This window comes from Patella vulgata, chromosome 2, assembly GCF_932274485.2.
Source record: "Patella vulgata chromosome 2, xgPatVulg1.2, whole genome shotgun sequence".
NCBI lineage: Eukaryota > Metazoa > Mollusca > Gastropoda > Patellidae > Patella > Patella vulgata.
Genome location: NC_065880.2, coordinates 70,897,964 through 70,915,437, shown reverse-complemented (window position 1 = coordinate 70,915,437; position 17,474 = coordinate 70,897,964). Strand labels below are relative to the sequence as shown.

The 17,474-nt window shown below is 33.7% G+C and overlaps 2 protein-coding genes across 5 annotated transcripts in view; one reads left to right on the top strand and one right to left on the bottom strand.

Moving 5' to 3' along the window:
* Window positions 1-373: 373 nt before the first annotated feature.
* LOC126812558 (uncharacterized) lies at window positions 374-12,387 on the bottom strand. Its single transcript, XM_050539014.2, has 10 exons — window positions 12,231-12,387; window positions 9,660-9,809; window positions 7,978-8,154; window positions 6,630-6,757; window positions 5,296-5,373; window positions 4,712-4,832; window positions 4,181-4,303; window positions 3,757-3,843; window positions 3,285-3,393; window positions 374-387 (listed from the first exon to the last, which is right to left on the bottom strand). The coding sequence occupies exons 1-10, from the start codon at window positions 12,375-12,377 to the stop codon at window positions 374-376; spliced, it is 1,134 nt and encodes a 377-aa protein (XP_050394971.1). The 5' UTR covers window positions 12,378-12,387.
* Window positions 12,388-12,655: 268 nt separating this feature from the next.
* LOC126810598 (prolyl 4-hydroxylase subunit alpha-2) overlaps window positions 12,656-17,474 on the top strand; it is a 30,610-nt gene continuing 25,791 nt past the window's right edge. For all 4 annotated transcript variants that reach the window (XM_050535758.1, XM_050535756.1, XM_050535757.1 and 1 more), the window contains exon 1: window positions 12,656-13,129. In XM_050535758.1, coding sequence (XP_050391715.1) covers window positions 12,951-13,129 — 179 coding nt within the window. In that variant the 5' untranslated portion in view covers window positions 12,656-12,950. The remainder of the gene's footprint in view (window positions 13,130-17,474) is intronic.

Below are 17,474 nucleotides of genomic sequence, written 5' to 3'. Positions count from 1 at the left end.
TATAATCATGTATACAATCCAAGAAAGAATTTTGCTAGGAAAGTAGCATTTTGGCTAGAACTCTAATTGTCAAAGGCTCTTAACAAGAGAAATTCTTGTGCTAGGCACTTTATTGAGAGGGACATCAATACATGTAATAGTTAAACATTACTAATTATTGGATAACATGTACTAATTCAACTGCTTTAAAATTCGTAGATTTACAAGTGGCAAGTAAACCCGTCAACCCTGTCCTTTCCACAGAACAGAGCAACTAACAGTTAATGACACAATTTAGTAAAATTTATATACCGAGGTTAAATCTGTAGCTAACTTTGTAAATTCTTGAATATAGGCTTGTAATGTATACGGACCGTAAATTGTGGATGCAGCTTCATATCTCTGTTTCTAAAATACATTAACAGAGAACATTTACACAAAATTTTAAACATTCAATAGAAATATTTCAAATGGATGCAGACCACCACTAAATTTCACCATCTTGGTACCCACAATTTGTTGTTCGTCTATTTATAACAATTCTCTCTGTCTCTTTTCTCCCCTTTTGCATAGCCATTTCTGTTGATTTTGTGGTCTAGAATGGATGAAGAGGGCTTGAATTAACATTTTCTGCCAAATTTACATAAATATTCATGATTTAGAGGCCGACGGATGACAGGGTTATCAGATGGGTTACGGTAATATGTACGGCAAATAAGTTACATGTTTTTAGTATGCTTCTTCAAGTTTGTGTATGATTTTTTGTTTCTCTGCCCAACGAAAATTTAGGGAAAAGATGGAGCTGGGCAAAGAGGCCAGAATTAACATTGACGTCAATGGGGAAATTAATGGTGGTATGCCACCAAATTGTAAATATGAGTTGCCTCCCCTTTAGTCTTCATAATACAGAGGTTCATGTTTCAATTTTATAAGGTTCTATGTTACAGTAGCTTCAATAATGTGAAACTTTCAATCAAACTGAAAACCTACCTAATAAGTAGATAAGATGTAATTAAACCTGTCAGTTGATATTCAAATAAATTCACAAATAAAATATAGCTGATGTATTTACCTGATATTCTTCAAAGGTAGCAACATAATCAGCATAATCATTGGATAGACCAGCAATAACAGATATAGTATCTTCAGGTAAACCACCTGCTTTCAGAGCCTGTAATAAACATGATACAAAGAAAATCTCAATATAAATCCTTCTAGAAACAAATTAATGCTATTTTAATCGTAAAATACTAAAATCACAAACACTCGATATATTATTACGCAATAATAAAATATCCTAATATGCAATCAAATCTATATTTTTTTTAAATATAGCTTACTTACTGATTCTACAGCACCTCTCATTCTTCGACCAGACATGGTCCTGTAAAAAATTAAAATTTAAAACTTTAATATTGTAGAGGGGAATAAAATTTACTAATTAAATAACAATGAAAAAACCTCTCATATATCTAAATGCCTTTAACTTGATGTAAATAATCGATTAATTTTGTAAATAGATAAAATATACATAAAATATTTAAACTCTTCAATCTTCAATTGAAATAATACGTACGTGAACTCGGCAGGTACAGCAATTATAGCTAACTGACCTATTCTAAATATCTGTGTATCTACTATAGTTGGTTGCCATAAATATGGTCTTGTTATCTAGAAAACAAATAAAGCCTATACATCATTCCACAATAAATAATACTAATAACAAATTAGTTCACCCTCTATAGCACTTAGACTGCCCCAAACACCCCATCAAGTGCACCTCTGTGGCACACATATAATAGGGAAAGTTATTCACATATCTCGGGCAGTTGGATGTGGTCAAAGTAACATCAGTTTCAGATTAATTTGGTCTGTCCAGGGATGTAGGCCTACCAGTATCAATATATCACTTTTTATTTTCTACAAGGAACTGGAGTAGTCAATATATACATGTACCAAGAGCTAAAGGGTTAAATTATAAATAAATCTCTAGTAATTACAGGCCTTTACTGCTGTATTCTACAATCAATCAGATAATTTAAGAGGGCCAGCTAAAATTACACTAATCACCCATCACCATTGCAATGTAAACATAAAACAAATATTTATGCTTTTGTTCAATTAATACCAATTCAGATAATTTCTCAAATTTTTTAATGAAGTCAGTACTTGAGATTTTGTACTTGGTGAATCATACTGAGCAAGAAAGCCCTAAATGACTGTATGTTGAACCTACCTCTCCAGTATCTAATAGAATTGGTTTAGGATCATGACAAGCTACTTGTTCAGAAGATGGTGTGTGCAAAAAATCTCTTATAAAATCCCAAAATAAATTAGTTTTATTCGATCCTGAAACGTATGAAAACATTTGTTCTACGAACACTTGTTCAAAGTTCTTTGTCCTCAAAAATGAAAATATAATAACCAATAGACTCTTTTATCAAGGAACTACTTTAAAAATAATGTATATGCATCCAATAGTACTGTATATGCTGTATTTTGATTATTTTTTTCTGTTTTTTATAGTGCAATTATTCTGCATTGTCTATATAAATGAACTGAAATGGGGTTTAACATCATCCTGTTCTGCACAGACAGAGCTGATGATGATGAGCATATACCTTTCAGGGTGTTATAAGGGACATTTTGCTACAGAGGCATTACAACCTACTCTTATATGTATTTTGAAATCCCCTTGGCAAGTGGGAACTAGGCTTAGAAAATATCTAGGTGCTTTGCAGCCCACGATGTAAGTCCAGTACCTAACCCGTTTAACTAGCACAACCCCTCACATTAGGGCAGTAATGAACACACTATAAAATTATCTACCTTGTTTAAAGTTAAATGCACCAGGGCCATCAGTTGTACCAGCAGCAAATGCAAAACCCATGGCAGGTTTACATGTCTTTACCTAAAAAGAGAAAGAGAAATGGGATTTAATGTCCACTCAACACAAACTAGGTTATTTTGGGACTAACATATGTTTCAATTTTATTTAGATAATTTGCTTGCGTGTAGGGTTCTTTAAGAGAAAACCATGAGGTTGGACAGGCGACCCTACTCCTTGTCACATACAAACGGTAAATTGAAACCATGTCATTTGGCTCAATGACAGATAGAACATCCTACGTTTCTGCACATATCGAGCTAGTAAAGACAGGCATGTATAATATGAGGGAAGTTTTGTATTAGTTTTGCTAATGGGCAGGAAAACATATGTATTTATCCAATAATACATGGCACAGAAATTACCAAAAACAAATGGGAATTTCAACAATAATTTTTTAAAATACAAGTATTTATACTCACTGTTGTTGTAGAATTTACTCTAATTTGGACGTTTGTCATATCAACATAGGTATGTCTAAAATCTACTGGTCCACTTATCTTTACTGTAGCAGAATTATACAATTCCTATAAAAATCAGTATGCCTTAAATATTTCTCTATCCCCATAAAAAACCCAAAAAGACTTGACATCAGAAAGCCTTATATATTTCTCTATTCAAATATGTAAAAAATCCAATTGTGGGGAATTATTTTAGCACATTATAAAAAACAAAAATTTATTTTGAGCACCCAAAAACTTATAATGTTAGCAGTGCTATGATAACTTCTGATCATCTGTGAAAAGAAATGAAATGAAAGAGTTTTAACGTCATGCAGTGTATTATGAGAGAAATGCTACCAGGACAGTGACGCCACGACCTACTCTAATGTTGATTACCAAATGTTCTATGTGAATAGAAAAACTATTTCAGAATGTGGAGTAACATACCAGAGCTTTGTTATATTGATTTTGAGCTATAATTCTGGTACTATCAAACATATCTTTACCAGGCCCTGATGCTATACATAGTTCATTCTGTAAAATAAATACATTTAAATCAGGATAAACAGATGCATACCTTACTACTTGAACTACTTACAGCTAAATAAATTAGTAGTCTTAGCCTAAAACTCCAAGTTAAACAAAATCTAAAAAACAAAAAAAATTTATCAACAAAACTAAATACATCGCCAGCACCAGCCCCTTCCACCGGCTCAAAATTGGGTTATCTACCATATTTTGCATTTAGTACTATATTTTCTATCTATTTTACTTAGGCAATGCACATTCACCTAAAGATTATGTTTCAATCTTTTACCAACATTACTACTCACAAAACAATCATATTTATATATCAGATAATAATATTTACCTTGCCATTACAGGTACTTGTTGGGGTGTCACATGGTTTACCACTATCTATACATTTTGGACCTTTTGTATTCGGGGATACATCGCCTTCATTACTCTGAGCAAATGCTGCAACAAATGGACCCTGTCAAAGATCAGAATAGAAATTAGGGGCGTAAACAAACATTAATGATCACAGACATAAACTGAACTGTAATTGTAAAATCTGACGGTTCATCTGGCTAGATATGGAATACAATTCAGGAAAAGTCAATACACAAAAGTTTCAAATATATAACAAAGAGTGAGAAGAGATGGGGTTTAATGTCCATTCAACGCAAGCTACGTCATTTCAAATGGTACAATTTTATTTCAATAATTCGCTTGCATGTGAGGGTCTTCAGCAGAGGGAGAAAACACACGAGGTTAGGCAGGCCATCTTACTTTTTGTCACACCACTTGACTTAATGACAAGAACTTATAATCTAAAGAGCAAATGTAGTACCATTCGGAACTAATTTTATAATAATAATTCTTATAATATATAGCTTACCTCGCCCATAAGAGCTCCATTATTCATTTTCAGTTCAAACAACTGAGCTGCATAGCCTTTATTATCACTACTGATATAACCATTAGTATTATTCATACTTGTACAATGTACAGGAAACCAACTGAAATTATTAGGGAACAAACATACAGAAATCCTCAGTAACGCTTTATAATTTTGTTTAAATAGGAAGTATTGAAAATATGATAGATCCCAAATTTTTGGATATTTATTTGCTAATATTCCAATTACAGTCAAACATTTTAAGGAATGTTTTAACTCAGTCTTTAAAAGAGAGTGAGAAATATGAGGTATAATGTTCACTCTGCACAATAGGACTAACATATGGTTCAATTGTATTTCCATAATTTGCTTGCACTTAGTGGTATTTGGCATTAGAAGACAGGTGGGACCGTGGGATAAAAACAACACCTCTAGACCAAACGACAGACTTTATGGTCTAAAGTGCATCTGTTAGACCATTTTGGCCACAAACCCTGCTTTGTCTTTAAAAGAAAACAACAGTTTAACTAATGGTCCAGTTGAAGAAATTTTGAATTTGCATGTATATTAAAATATAGTTTTACCTGAGCATACCAATGCCTTTATTATTTGCATCAACAAATCTTAATACAGTCATATTTTTATCTACGTCATAGTTGTACCTGTAAAAGAATATATAATTATACAAAATAAATTGTAGGTACAGGATAACGATTCACACTGCAGTTACCCATCTCAAGAGAAATGTGCGTAGCAAGCAGTAATGGAAGTCTGTGACTTTTTATTGTGTCATACTCTTGTTTTTGATCTCTTTTTGATGGGAATCCAAAAGGCTATAAGACATATCCCTCAAGTTTGGAAATAAGGTACCGGTCACAGACAATGTCAGACACAATCCTATAGTGCCTGTTATTGTGTCCTGTATAGACTTGTCCTTTATCAATGTTTTTAATGATATTTATAATATACGTCTGGCATACAGTTCAAAATGCCAAGTACTAGTTCAGTAAAATCTCGGCTTCCAGAGAAAAGTTTACCGTTTGTTTCTCTTTGCGAAATCTCAATGGACATTAATCAGTTTGAATTCGGTTCCTAAGCTCCTCTTCCAGTGGCTCCTGATTGGCTGGATTTGTTTGAATGAAATGCTACCGATTTCTCGACAATTAGGCATCGGTTCGTTGCATGGGTTACATATAATGACCGTTGGAACATTTTCCACATCTTGAAATCAAAAATTCATTCGAAAACAGCCAATTTTATGATTTACCGGAAACTATTTTTAAGGTGCAGTGTGTGTGAGTGATTCGACTAAATATGTGAAATGGTTGATGAAACGCGAAGTGACCCGCGAAAGGATACATCATGTGACATTCAAAATGGTTGATGTATGGCCAGCGAGATTTCCCTGAGAGAAATTAACAGTAAACTTCTTTTTTGGGAGCTAAGATTGAGTTAAGTACATCTACAATGTATATTTCCATGCCTGATATCCTTATAACAATCATTTTTCTACTGGCTTAAGCTGCAAATCATTTCACTATATATATTAGCGTATGGTAGTAGCTACACTAAATATTATAGTATTTTGTTACTATATCTGCAATGTTCCAAAGTTTTAGGCAAACTAGGATAGGATGACAAGGGGGTATCAATTGAGAGAATTAGCATATGGCACAATCTTCTTTCAATAATTTGCCAGTGTGTATGGTTCTTTGGCAGAGGGAGGAAACCAGAGGACCCAGAAAAAACTCATGAGGTTGGGCAGACAAACCTATTCCTTGTCCCATACAGGCTTGGAATCAACATCATGATACTTGTGATATCTTAACCGATAATTAGATCTAGTCCTCAATCAGGTGTAAATGCAGTGTTTCTGACTATCTATCAATGTAGCATTATAGAATAAACTTATACTTACTTTTTTCTTTCTGCTGCAGGGTTGTTTAAATAAGATGTTGGACTACGATTGATGTTACTGTCTAATAGTTCTCCATTGTTAGTATAAATATTACCAGGTTGAATAGATTCGTGAGCTTTTCTTATACTCTATACAAAATATCAACAAATTCAAACATTTAAAGATGTATTATGTAAGAGCTAAATCTGAATATCACAGATAGGTCTTTTTTCTGATCAGCGGATGGCTTAGATACCAAGTGAATTAGTAGACAATGCCCGCCATATCTTCAGTAAACAATAATATGGATGACATTCACAGGAACTTTCTCTGCCAACACCTAGATCGAATCCCGGATCTCTGCGTTAGTAAGTCAGCTCCTTATTTTGAGCCACCATGGCTACAAAGTAAAATAAAACAAAACAAGTCAACAGTGAGGCTGATATTCCCTGTCGAAATCCCAAAATAAACAGATGACAAATGTTTATTAATTTTACATTTATCTTCTTCAAAAGTATTGAGTAATCAAACTAATTATCTATGTTTAGTCTAAGCATAAAATGTTTACGATCAAACTCAGTCAGCTTTTTTAGTGCCTGGTAGTGAAACTATACGTTAAGTTTTATTACTCTCCATCAGTTAGAGGGGGGTTGGATGGCTGAATGGTTAGCGTGCGCACTCTGTATCATAAAGTCTGTCATTGAGTCGACTGGCGTGGTTTCGAATCCCCGGTTGTACGTGACAAGGAGTAGGGTCGCCTGTCCAACCTCGTGGGTTTTCTCCGGGTCCTCCCACTGCTAAAGACCCCTACGCGCAAGCGAATTATGTAAATAAAATTAAACCATATGTTAGTCCTGAAATTACCTAATTTGTGTCGAGTGGACGTTAAACCCCATTTCTCTCTCTCTCTCTCCATCAGTTAGAATCAAAGTTATCTTGTCCCAAAGCATCGACCAATGAAATTTCTTAGCTCTGCTTAGCTTTAACGGGAAATAAATTAATCGTTGAACTCAGTCAAGAGCATCTATACTTCAATTAAAAGCAGAGTTGTTATGTTCCAAAATCTTGACCAATCAAATTGCTTATCACAACTTAGCCTAAGCAGAAAATTCTCATCATCAAACTTAGTCAATGTACTGAAAATGCTCAGCATCGAACTTTGTTACGGTATTAATCTAATGAAATTATACACAAAGTTTCACCAATCTCACTCAATTAGAATCAAAGTTGCAGAGCTCCAAAGTCTTTAACATTCTAGCTTAATTGGAAGGAAAGTTATTGTGTCCCATAGAGTGTGACGGATGGACAGACAGACCCATTTTAATAGTCCCCTGCTTTCTTTGAACATTGGAGACAAAAAAAAGCATACCTCTGTTATTCCAGCTACAAGTGGTTCAAATGATTCTTTAACAAAGCCTAAAGATGTTATATCATAGAGCAGGTATTGATGAAATCCACCGGGTCCTGAATGTGTATGTATACCACTAATACACACATTTCTTTCATTATATAAATTACCATATAATGCCTCTAACCTTTTAATAACCTGTGAAAACAACAAAAACAATCAAACAGTTTATCAAACCTTTAATCTTATTTTGTATATAGTGCAGCATGTCTTTAATGACATGAAATGAAATGGGGTTTCACATTTATGGTGTATTCCATGGATTCTAATGCAGTTAAATTTAAGTGTTTATTACACATGATACAAACCTGCAATACAATTTATATTAAATGATTCTGTACTAGGCCCCTACTGCAGCAGAATGACAATATATATTATACAAATCAGTATAAAGTGTATGCAGGATTTCTGCAAAGAGGCAAGGGGCAAAATTTTTTAAAATAAGGCCAATTCAAATTTACATGTACCTTAAAGAGGGGTATGGAGGTAAATATGATGATGAGGACTCTGAAAGGGAAGGAGTGCACCACAATTTTAACATTAAATAAAGGTATGGATGGAGGGATAAGGGTTGTATGTAGGGATAAGGGTTGTTAGCCCAAAGAAATGTGAATGGTGGATTTTGTCTCATACTGCCCTACCCTGCACTGATAGAAATTAGTATAACTAATGATGTAAACAAAGTGAAGGTGTGTCTTTCATTTTAAATTTGAGCTTTTTTTTAAACATAGGTTGCTGAAAATGCCTGAAGAAATGTCAGAAGTAATAGTTAATGACTCTATGCATGATTTAGCGGTTCATTTACATTACATATTTACAAAGATATGATGAATTGAAAGTCCCATTGATCTATCTAGTTTTGGTATTTCGATTTTGTTTTCTTACTTAAAATTTAAATAATCAATCAGAGTACATATTAATGTGGATTAAGCTGTGAGAAATTTTTTATTCTTTCAAAAATATGCAAATCATGCATTGTTACTTTAAAGGGCCAATCCCGATAATATTTTGGAGAATAAAACTGCTTAAGTTTGTGTTAAAATCCCTTAAAATCCTCTACCTTAGGGCCAAGCAACTAACTTAATATATGTGATACGTTTTCAAACAACTTAAACCTGTCTGGAAATGGAGACTGGTGTCCCAAGCTGTACTATGCGGTGTCTGAATAAAACAAGACCTTTATTTTATAAAAATAATGTGTCGTTGACATTTACCTTTCATTATCATGTATAGCACATGGGTCATTCACTGTATAAACCTCAAAAGGAACGGGAATCGATTATCAGGTCACCCAACGAAAAAATTGACCCGAACTCTTAAAAGGGTTACGTGTGATAAGCAGTTGTGACGTTCACGTCCAAACGACTCAATATTTTGCGCTGAAATTTTGTGACGGGTAAATACACCATTCCTCTATATTTTGGCCTTTTAATTCTATATGTACTCGGGCTTATATTTTTTAGACTCTGTTCAAATCGGGATAGTCCCTTTAAATAAGCCAATTAAATCATAAAATAGTCATTGAGTCAACTTAAGTGACATCTGTAAGGTTTGATGATGTAACGGTAAAGTTAGATAAAATATTGGCCTACATAACTAATCTAAAATAAATAGTATTGTTTTTACAATTGACATAAACCTACCTCTAATTTAACACCTTGAGATAACATACAAGCATCAACATTGACAAATACTACTCTAGTTTTATTTCCATTATCTCCAACTATAAATGTTCGACTATACTGGCGAATATGGATACCATGAGACGTCTGAGAAGGATTTGCATACCCCATCTAAAACAAAAAAGGTTTAGCAATTAGATCATCTATCTCTCTCTTGGCTTGAGCTTCAGTAGATCAAACGTCAAAAATTCAACTGAAAATGAATACATTTATCTATACTTATATTTGTGACTGTCATTTGTTTATCTGTCTATCCATCGGCCGCTACACTATAAGGCCCCCCCCCCCCCCCGAGGCTGAAATTTAGTGCATAGGGGTAGCTCGGACCGGGGAGTAACATAGGCCTAGTGGCACTGGCCTACCGCTTCCATTTTCGTACAACCTGTGCATCATTCACTAGTTATCATTACTAATATTATTACACACGTCTACAGCACACAAATGCAACATAAATGTGCTTGTGTGCACTATACAAAGGCAGAGCAAGATACTATTGCATTATAATAAAATGGAGTAATAAAGAGCATATTGAGATAAAATTGTATCTGATTAAAATAACTCTGGATAATCTACCTATACCTATTCAAAGAATCATTAGGTAAAAATTCAACTGAAAATGAATACATTTATCTATACTTATATTTGTGACTGTCATTTGTTTATCTGTCTATCCATCGGCCGCTACACTATAAGGCCCCCCCCCCCCCCGAGGCTGAAATTTAGTGCATAGGGGTAGCTCGGACCGGGGAGTAACATAGGCCTAGTGGCACTGGCCTACCGCTTCCAGTTTCGTACAACCTGTGCATCATTCACTAGTTATCATTACTAATATTATTACACACGTCTACAGCACACAAATGCAACATAAATGTGCTTGTGTGCACTATACAAAGGCAGAGCAAGATACTATTGCATTATAATAAAATGGAGTAATAAAGAGCATATTGAGATAAAATTGTATCTGATTAAAATAACTCTGGATAATCTACCTATACCTATTCAAAGAATCATTAGGTAAAATGATAAGTCTTTAGTTAGTTTTAAAGGTAGCAATTGAAGTGACATTACATATTTGAATTTGTTTCAATCGCAACAGTACAACTTCAATTATTTAATGATAAATGAAAAAGACACATTATAATCAATTGGTAGGTCTGTAGGATTATTATGGAATAATAAATGTTTATTAGAAACAATTGTATTCTACATGTATTTAATTATAATAATCTGGCAATAAAAAAGCATGAGTATCAAAAACTATGACAGATTTATAGCAAATTCTAAATAGAACCTAAAAAACAATGTCATTTTAACTAACTATACCAGTACTGACTTGATATAAAATATTGTTATACCATAGCCTGCTTAATTGTCATTATTTCATTTCACATGTGGACTGTCAGACCGTAATGAGTACACATTATAACTGGTTAGTTTGTATAATGGAATGTATATACATTTAACACTTTGCACACTTGTAATCAGGGGCGTATATATTGATTTTGTTTGGGGGGAAGGGTGTTTAGCAAAAATAAAATAGACTGATCCACAGGCTCCTAATACAAGTGACGCAGCCACAAGCCGAGCAATGCAGGCATGAGCTTCCTGGTTAGGGGGGTGGGGGGGCTTGCTGTACAGTTCCGGGCCTGTAGTGATACAGACTTCACTCAAAACTCAAACAACCAGGAATATAACCCAGAGAAAACTATTGTGTAATACCAGCACGAGTCATGATCTGCTATATGTCACATGAAATATGAATTTAACCATATTGAAGTAAAAATTACCTATACAAGTAACCATATTGATGAAATGTATAAAAAAAACAGGTAGTCTAAAACTAATTAATGTTCTATGTTAAGTGAGACACATTTTAAGTATTCAAAAGAATTGAGGTATATTGACTATAAAGTTAGGGCATATGTTCCATTTACTACAAAAAGGATTTTCCCTTCTATTTTGGCATGGCTTGTTTACCTCTTTTATTCATCTAGTTGCTGGTGCATAATTTTGAGACCGACTGCACTTATTGGTGCATGTCGTGATATCCAATCATAGCAATCATATTCATATATTACATATGAAGTATTTGAGATTTTTCCCTTTATTTTGGCATTGTTTGTTTACCTCAGTTATTTAATTAGGCCCGATTCATAATTTTGAGACCGACTGCACTTATCTTTAGAACAACTATTTTTTTTCAGGGGGGGGGGGGGGGCATGGTTTTAATAAATATTTGGTGAATGCGAAGTTGACTGTTTTTTATTATCAAAATTGTTTACTTGCGTACTATATATAGGGCTACGTGGTGTTGATTGAATATATATCAAAATAATACCGGTACATAGATAAGAAAAATGTTTTGGTTTTTTTTTGGTTCAAGCAGATACCTTTTGCTTTTGTAAAGTGAAATTAAAGGGCTACAATTGAACCCAAATCAACTACATCAGGATTTATCCCAAAGTTTTAATTGTTCAGCGACAGTAAATTGAAATGCAACTTTTGACATGCATGAAAAGTTATATTTCTCACCATGTTGACTTCGGCTGCTGGGCCCGTTATATCAGATATCCCAACCCCAATTAAATAATTGGTTGACTGTCCATAACTAATATGCAATAAAGCAAGAATTATACAAATGTACGAGCACTGATACAACCCTTTTCCTGGGGTCGCCATTTTGCCTTTTCTAAATATCACATGACTTTCATGAAACATGTGATAGCGAATTAAGCTAGTCCATTGCTTTGTCGGAAAACGTTTTCATTGTTTTTCTTTCTTTTCATTGAGAAACTGCTGGAGAAATTATATTTGATCTTGTAAAACCTGTACAAATATGTACTGAAAGTAAAAGGCTGATATTTTCCGATTTTTCAAATTAACGGGATAGTAAATGTTTTAACAGTTATGTACACCTGTCCTCCCTAAGTACAAAATGAGACATTCCATTACCCCACTATACTCTGCTGCTTGTGAAATTTGAGATGTGAACCCATTTTTATTTCTCATTATTTACTAACTATGCCATTGAGTGTGCTACAAGAGGCACGTAGACATTTTGCAACGTGTTAGAATTGTCAGGAACTTTCCAACATTGGTAATCTCAAGAATAGAGAAGTCTCCGGTCTAGAAGTAGACAGCAAAACAGCGGTTTTTGGAACGTGCTTGGCAAACAAAACGGTCCGTTCAAGAAACACTGGAAAAGTTTGACATCTTTGCCAGAAGTCTGATTTTGACATTGAGAGTCTTGTAATGCTGGTCGGTATGAAGATTTTGGTAGTTCTACTTGCCTGCGTGGCAAACATGGTTGAATGTGAAATGTTTACATCTATGGCCCATCTCCAAACAGCTTTGTATGCAGAAAGAGATATTGCTTCGACATTAAGGCAATATATTGACATGGAAGAAAAGAGATTGGAGAAATTAAAAAGGTATCAAATTTTAATTTAAATCAAACTTCTATCTGAAGCATATTGTTCTATCAAATTTTTGCATCTGATGTAATAGAATGAATAGTCAATGACTGTAAAGTAAATAAAATTAAAAGTTTTGTCAGAATTAGAAAAGAAAAGCAGTAGTCTAAAAGTATTGAAATTTCAGTTTGTATTGGAATGATAAGATCTATCATGAGTGGCATACTTTCCATAAATTTCATTGATCACACCATCACAAAATGGTGAGATTCTCCTATAAACCCTCTGATATAATCCTCCTGCATAAATACACTTTTTGAAACTTTGTGTATTTTTAAGTGACATTTGTATATTAGAGATTGTTTTGACCATGGGTTATTAGTATATTCACTGTGAATTACTTAGAAATACACAATATGATTTGTTTTGTATATTAGAGATTGTATTGTATTAAGGCTGCAAGAGCATATCTATATTAACTGGGGATTATACAATACATGTACAGTATCATCTGTTTTGTATATATTAGACACTGTATCAAACATTGTGTATAAGGTTTTGTTAGTATGTTTAAAATTGGACTATAGGAGCTTACTCACAGAGACTTATAGACCATTATACATGTATTTGTTTTTGAGTGAAAATACCCTCATACCATTATCTTGTATTGCTTAAAATGGAACTAACAACTATTTCCATTTAGATGAAAGGTTTACCGACCAATATCAGAAGTTGATATTTATGAAACTATATTTTTTTTTTCTAAATTTTAGAAGTGTCAATCAGTGGTTATAATTATCAGATATCAATATCGTCTTAAATTCTTTCACAGAACCGCAGGTCACCACTGTAATTCACTCTAATATATACTCTTAACTCTTATGCTCGTTTCCTTGCATTTTACAACCAAACAGATGTTATCTATGTTTGCAGGACAATTAACACAAAAGATAAAAATGGTTTATCCTATTTTCATTTAATGGTTGATATATCAACTTCTATGGAGGTGCATGCTGTCGTACTGTACACTATATAAATACAATACTACATATTGGTGGATCTAAATATAATTCCAGCCAGTAATACTATAAAGTATATGCAAATACGATTGTTTGCCATCAAACATGCATGCATTTTGCCTATAGTTACATGTACTAGAAACTTTCCCACATTTAGACAATTAGAATTTACATAAATAAAAGAATTTAGAGTTTAATCAAATCACTAGGAACATAAGGGTAATTTATCTGATGAAAATGATAGTAAGCAGGTTGATGATTGAACTATATATCTGTCGGCAATATTCCACGTCTAATGATCACAATAATTGATGATTCTTACTTCTACTTATTTATTAAAAAATATTTTACTTGAAACGAAATCCGAATTTAAAAAAAAAATGGTTAAAGTCATCTAAGCCTAATGACCACGGGTGATGTATTAGAAATATTATTTTAGAAATGATTTGAAGTAAGTAATATATGAACTTACAAGCTCCACATGCACTTTACAATAAGACTGGCATTCAACAATATGTTTTAGATTAAAGATACTTTCCCGCTTACAAACTGTATGATTTGATGATATATTTGGACTAAAAACATATTCAAACTAATTAATCTAAAATTTTCGCGGGGAGATACCTCAAGCTATATATAAACTGTTGTTAGAGTCCATGTCTGTCACCTCACTTCATTGAGGGGGGGGGGAGCATTTTCCAGAATGTAATTTTCATTACTTACTGTCCATTTGCCATACATATTGCAATCTGATTAAAATTCAGACCTAGATTTCGTTTTGTTTTTTTACACTTTGGATGGCCTACACTACATGAAGATCTGACAGGTTGTAGTGGAGGGTCGTGTCAGAGGTCATATGAGCGGCTGATTAACCAATCAGCGTTGATGTTTCTAGTGGGTTACTCACAGTTTCATGCACCTCACATGCTAAAAACTCGCCATAGCAGACCTTTTCAATGGCTAATCCCTCACATCATCAAGAATGCAGGTTATATAACAACTCTTCCAGATCCTAGTGTAGTAAAGATAAGTAAAACAGAATTTTGAACTATAAAAAACGAAATGAAATAGGATCTGTGTTTTAATCAGATTGTACATATTGAGGCCTAAGTAAATTCTTAAATATTTTCTGTCAACTTGTTTTTCCGCCATTTAATTCCAGGGTAATTTTGTACGTTGACACCCCTCAATGTTCCCAAAACTGCCTTACCATGGGTGTTTTTCAGGTAACCCAGTATTTTTCTAGTAAGATTGGGTGTCTATAGGCTATACTTTCCAAAAATAACAAATTTCCTATACTTTTATTGGAAATAACCACCCGTTAAATAATTTCGTGAAGTAAAAAAAACAATCTTCACAGCTAGAAGTAGACTCCGGAAGTATGTCATACATAAAAGCTCCTTATACTTCATAGTAATATTACTAATAATATTTAGAATATTATTGCCCATTAGTATGATTATCTTTATTCATGCTCGGGGGTTTGGTGGTTTAGTGGTTTAACACTTACATGTGAAATCACAAATTTAACCATCTGTTAGTCCCAAAATGACCTAGCTTGTGCCATGTGAACATTAAACCATCTTGCCAGGACAGCTCCATTTCTGCATACTCTTCTTTGAATTCTTATTATTCTAAAATGTTGATCTGTAAATCATTAAGATATCTCCTTTTCATCCGATAAAAGTTGATTTCCTCCAAAAAATAACATGAATTTGTACAGCACATTTGAACAGTTTTTGAACAAATGTTCTTTTATCACCTAATTAGTTTGTATTATATTTTAGTAAATTACAATATGCCATTCATTGACTGATTGTATTAAGAAGTGATAATAAGGATACAAAACAGAAACCCTATTAGAAAGCCATTTTAAACTAGTATATATTCCATTTTCATTGATTATATGTAAATTTGATAGATTTATAGTACTTTTCAAATCCCATTTTTTCTGGTATCAGTTGATTTGGGTGGTCGAGTGGTCTAAGGGATGTGCTTTAGATCTTACGACCTGGCATTGAGTCAAGTGGTGTGATTACGATTCCTAGCTGTTTTTCTCCAGTCCAAGTTTTATGGTTTCCTCCCACTCCTAAAGTAAAGATCCCTATGTGCAAGCAAATTATTGTAATAAAATTGAACCATATGTTAGTCCCGAAATGACATACTTTGTGTTAAGTGAACGTTTCTCTCTTTTTTCTCCTGGTACTTCAGTTACCTCCCCTAGCTAAAGACCCTTATGTTCAAGACTATCGTTGAAATGAAATTGTACCATATTTTATTCCCGTAATGAACTGGTCTGTGTCAAGTGGAAAATAATCCCTTTTCTCTGTGTTCTCTCGTATCATTTCCTCTGTAGTTAAGTTAATCTGCCCTCTTGCAGAGATGTTTACGACGCTTAAAATATAGACGATTATATCACTCACAGACAATCGATCAGTTTGATAAAAGACTGTATTAACCTTCTGTTCAAGGGCTAGTAAAATATTGAACAAACAGTCATTCAATACAGATTAACTCTGTTACCAATTATTCTATAAAGACACTTTATAATGAGAAAAGGTGTTTGTTTTCTTTAGCTGAAGGTGGAAGTTGGTCCACACGTAATCCATTAACCGCCAGATATGATATATTGATCAAGCTTTAGTTTCCTTTTACTGCCTACCTAATGACATTTTATAGACTATTAATCATTTCCTCACCAGTAAAACAGAGGAAAAGGGTTTTCAGATTAATAACAATCAGTGATTATATTATGCATATAAGTAGGAAATGGCTGCAGTTGCGTGGAAACAATTAATAATAAATCCCTGTTCCCAACCATGACAAGAACGTGATGTCCATGTTCAGATTTACATTTTGATGTAATGATACTTTATATTATGTTATAGAATAGATACACTCCAACTGAACCGTGAAATAGAGTTTTCATTATAAACATATTTTTAGATAAATAACACAATAAATGTTGAGAACATTTTATATTTTTGTAATAATCAGATAAGACAGTGTAGGGAGCCAGCAGATTAAATTTAAAGTAACTCAGGGAGATGCTAACAGGAGGTCTCAGATTTCCCAGTGTGGCTTTAGATTGACATGTGTGCATTATGGAGGGTTTGACGAGGAAGGTTGCCTAGTCATTGGGATGGGACAAAAAACAAGGCCCTGTGTATACATATGGGTGTGATTGTAAAAGAGCCCTTGACAGTTGGCCTTCGAAATAAGAGCAGGCCACACACTGTATGGCGTATGCCCATCTTCATTAACTCAGTCAGTTTTTAGGATGTTAAACCCTTTGTAATTACAAGTTTAATCCCATGGTTAGGTAAATTATAATTAGGTATATG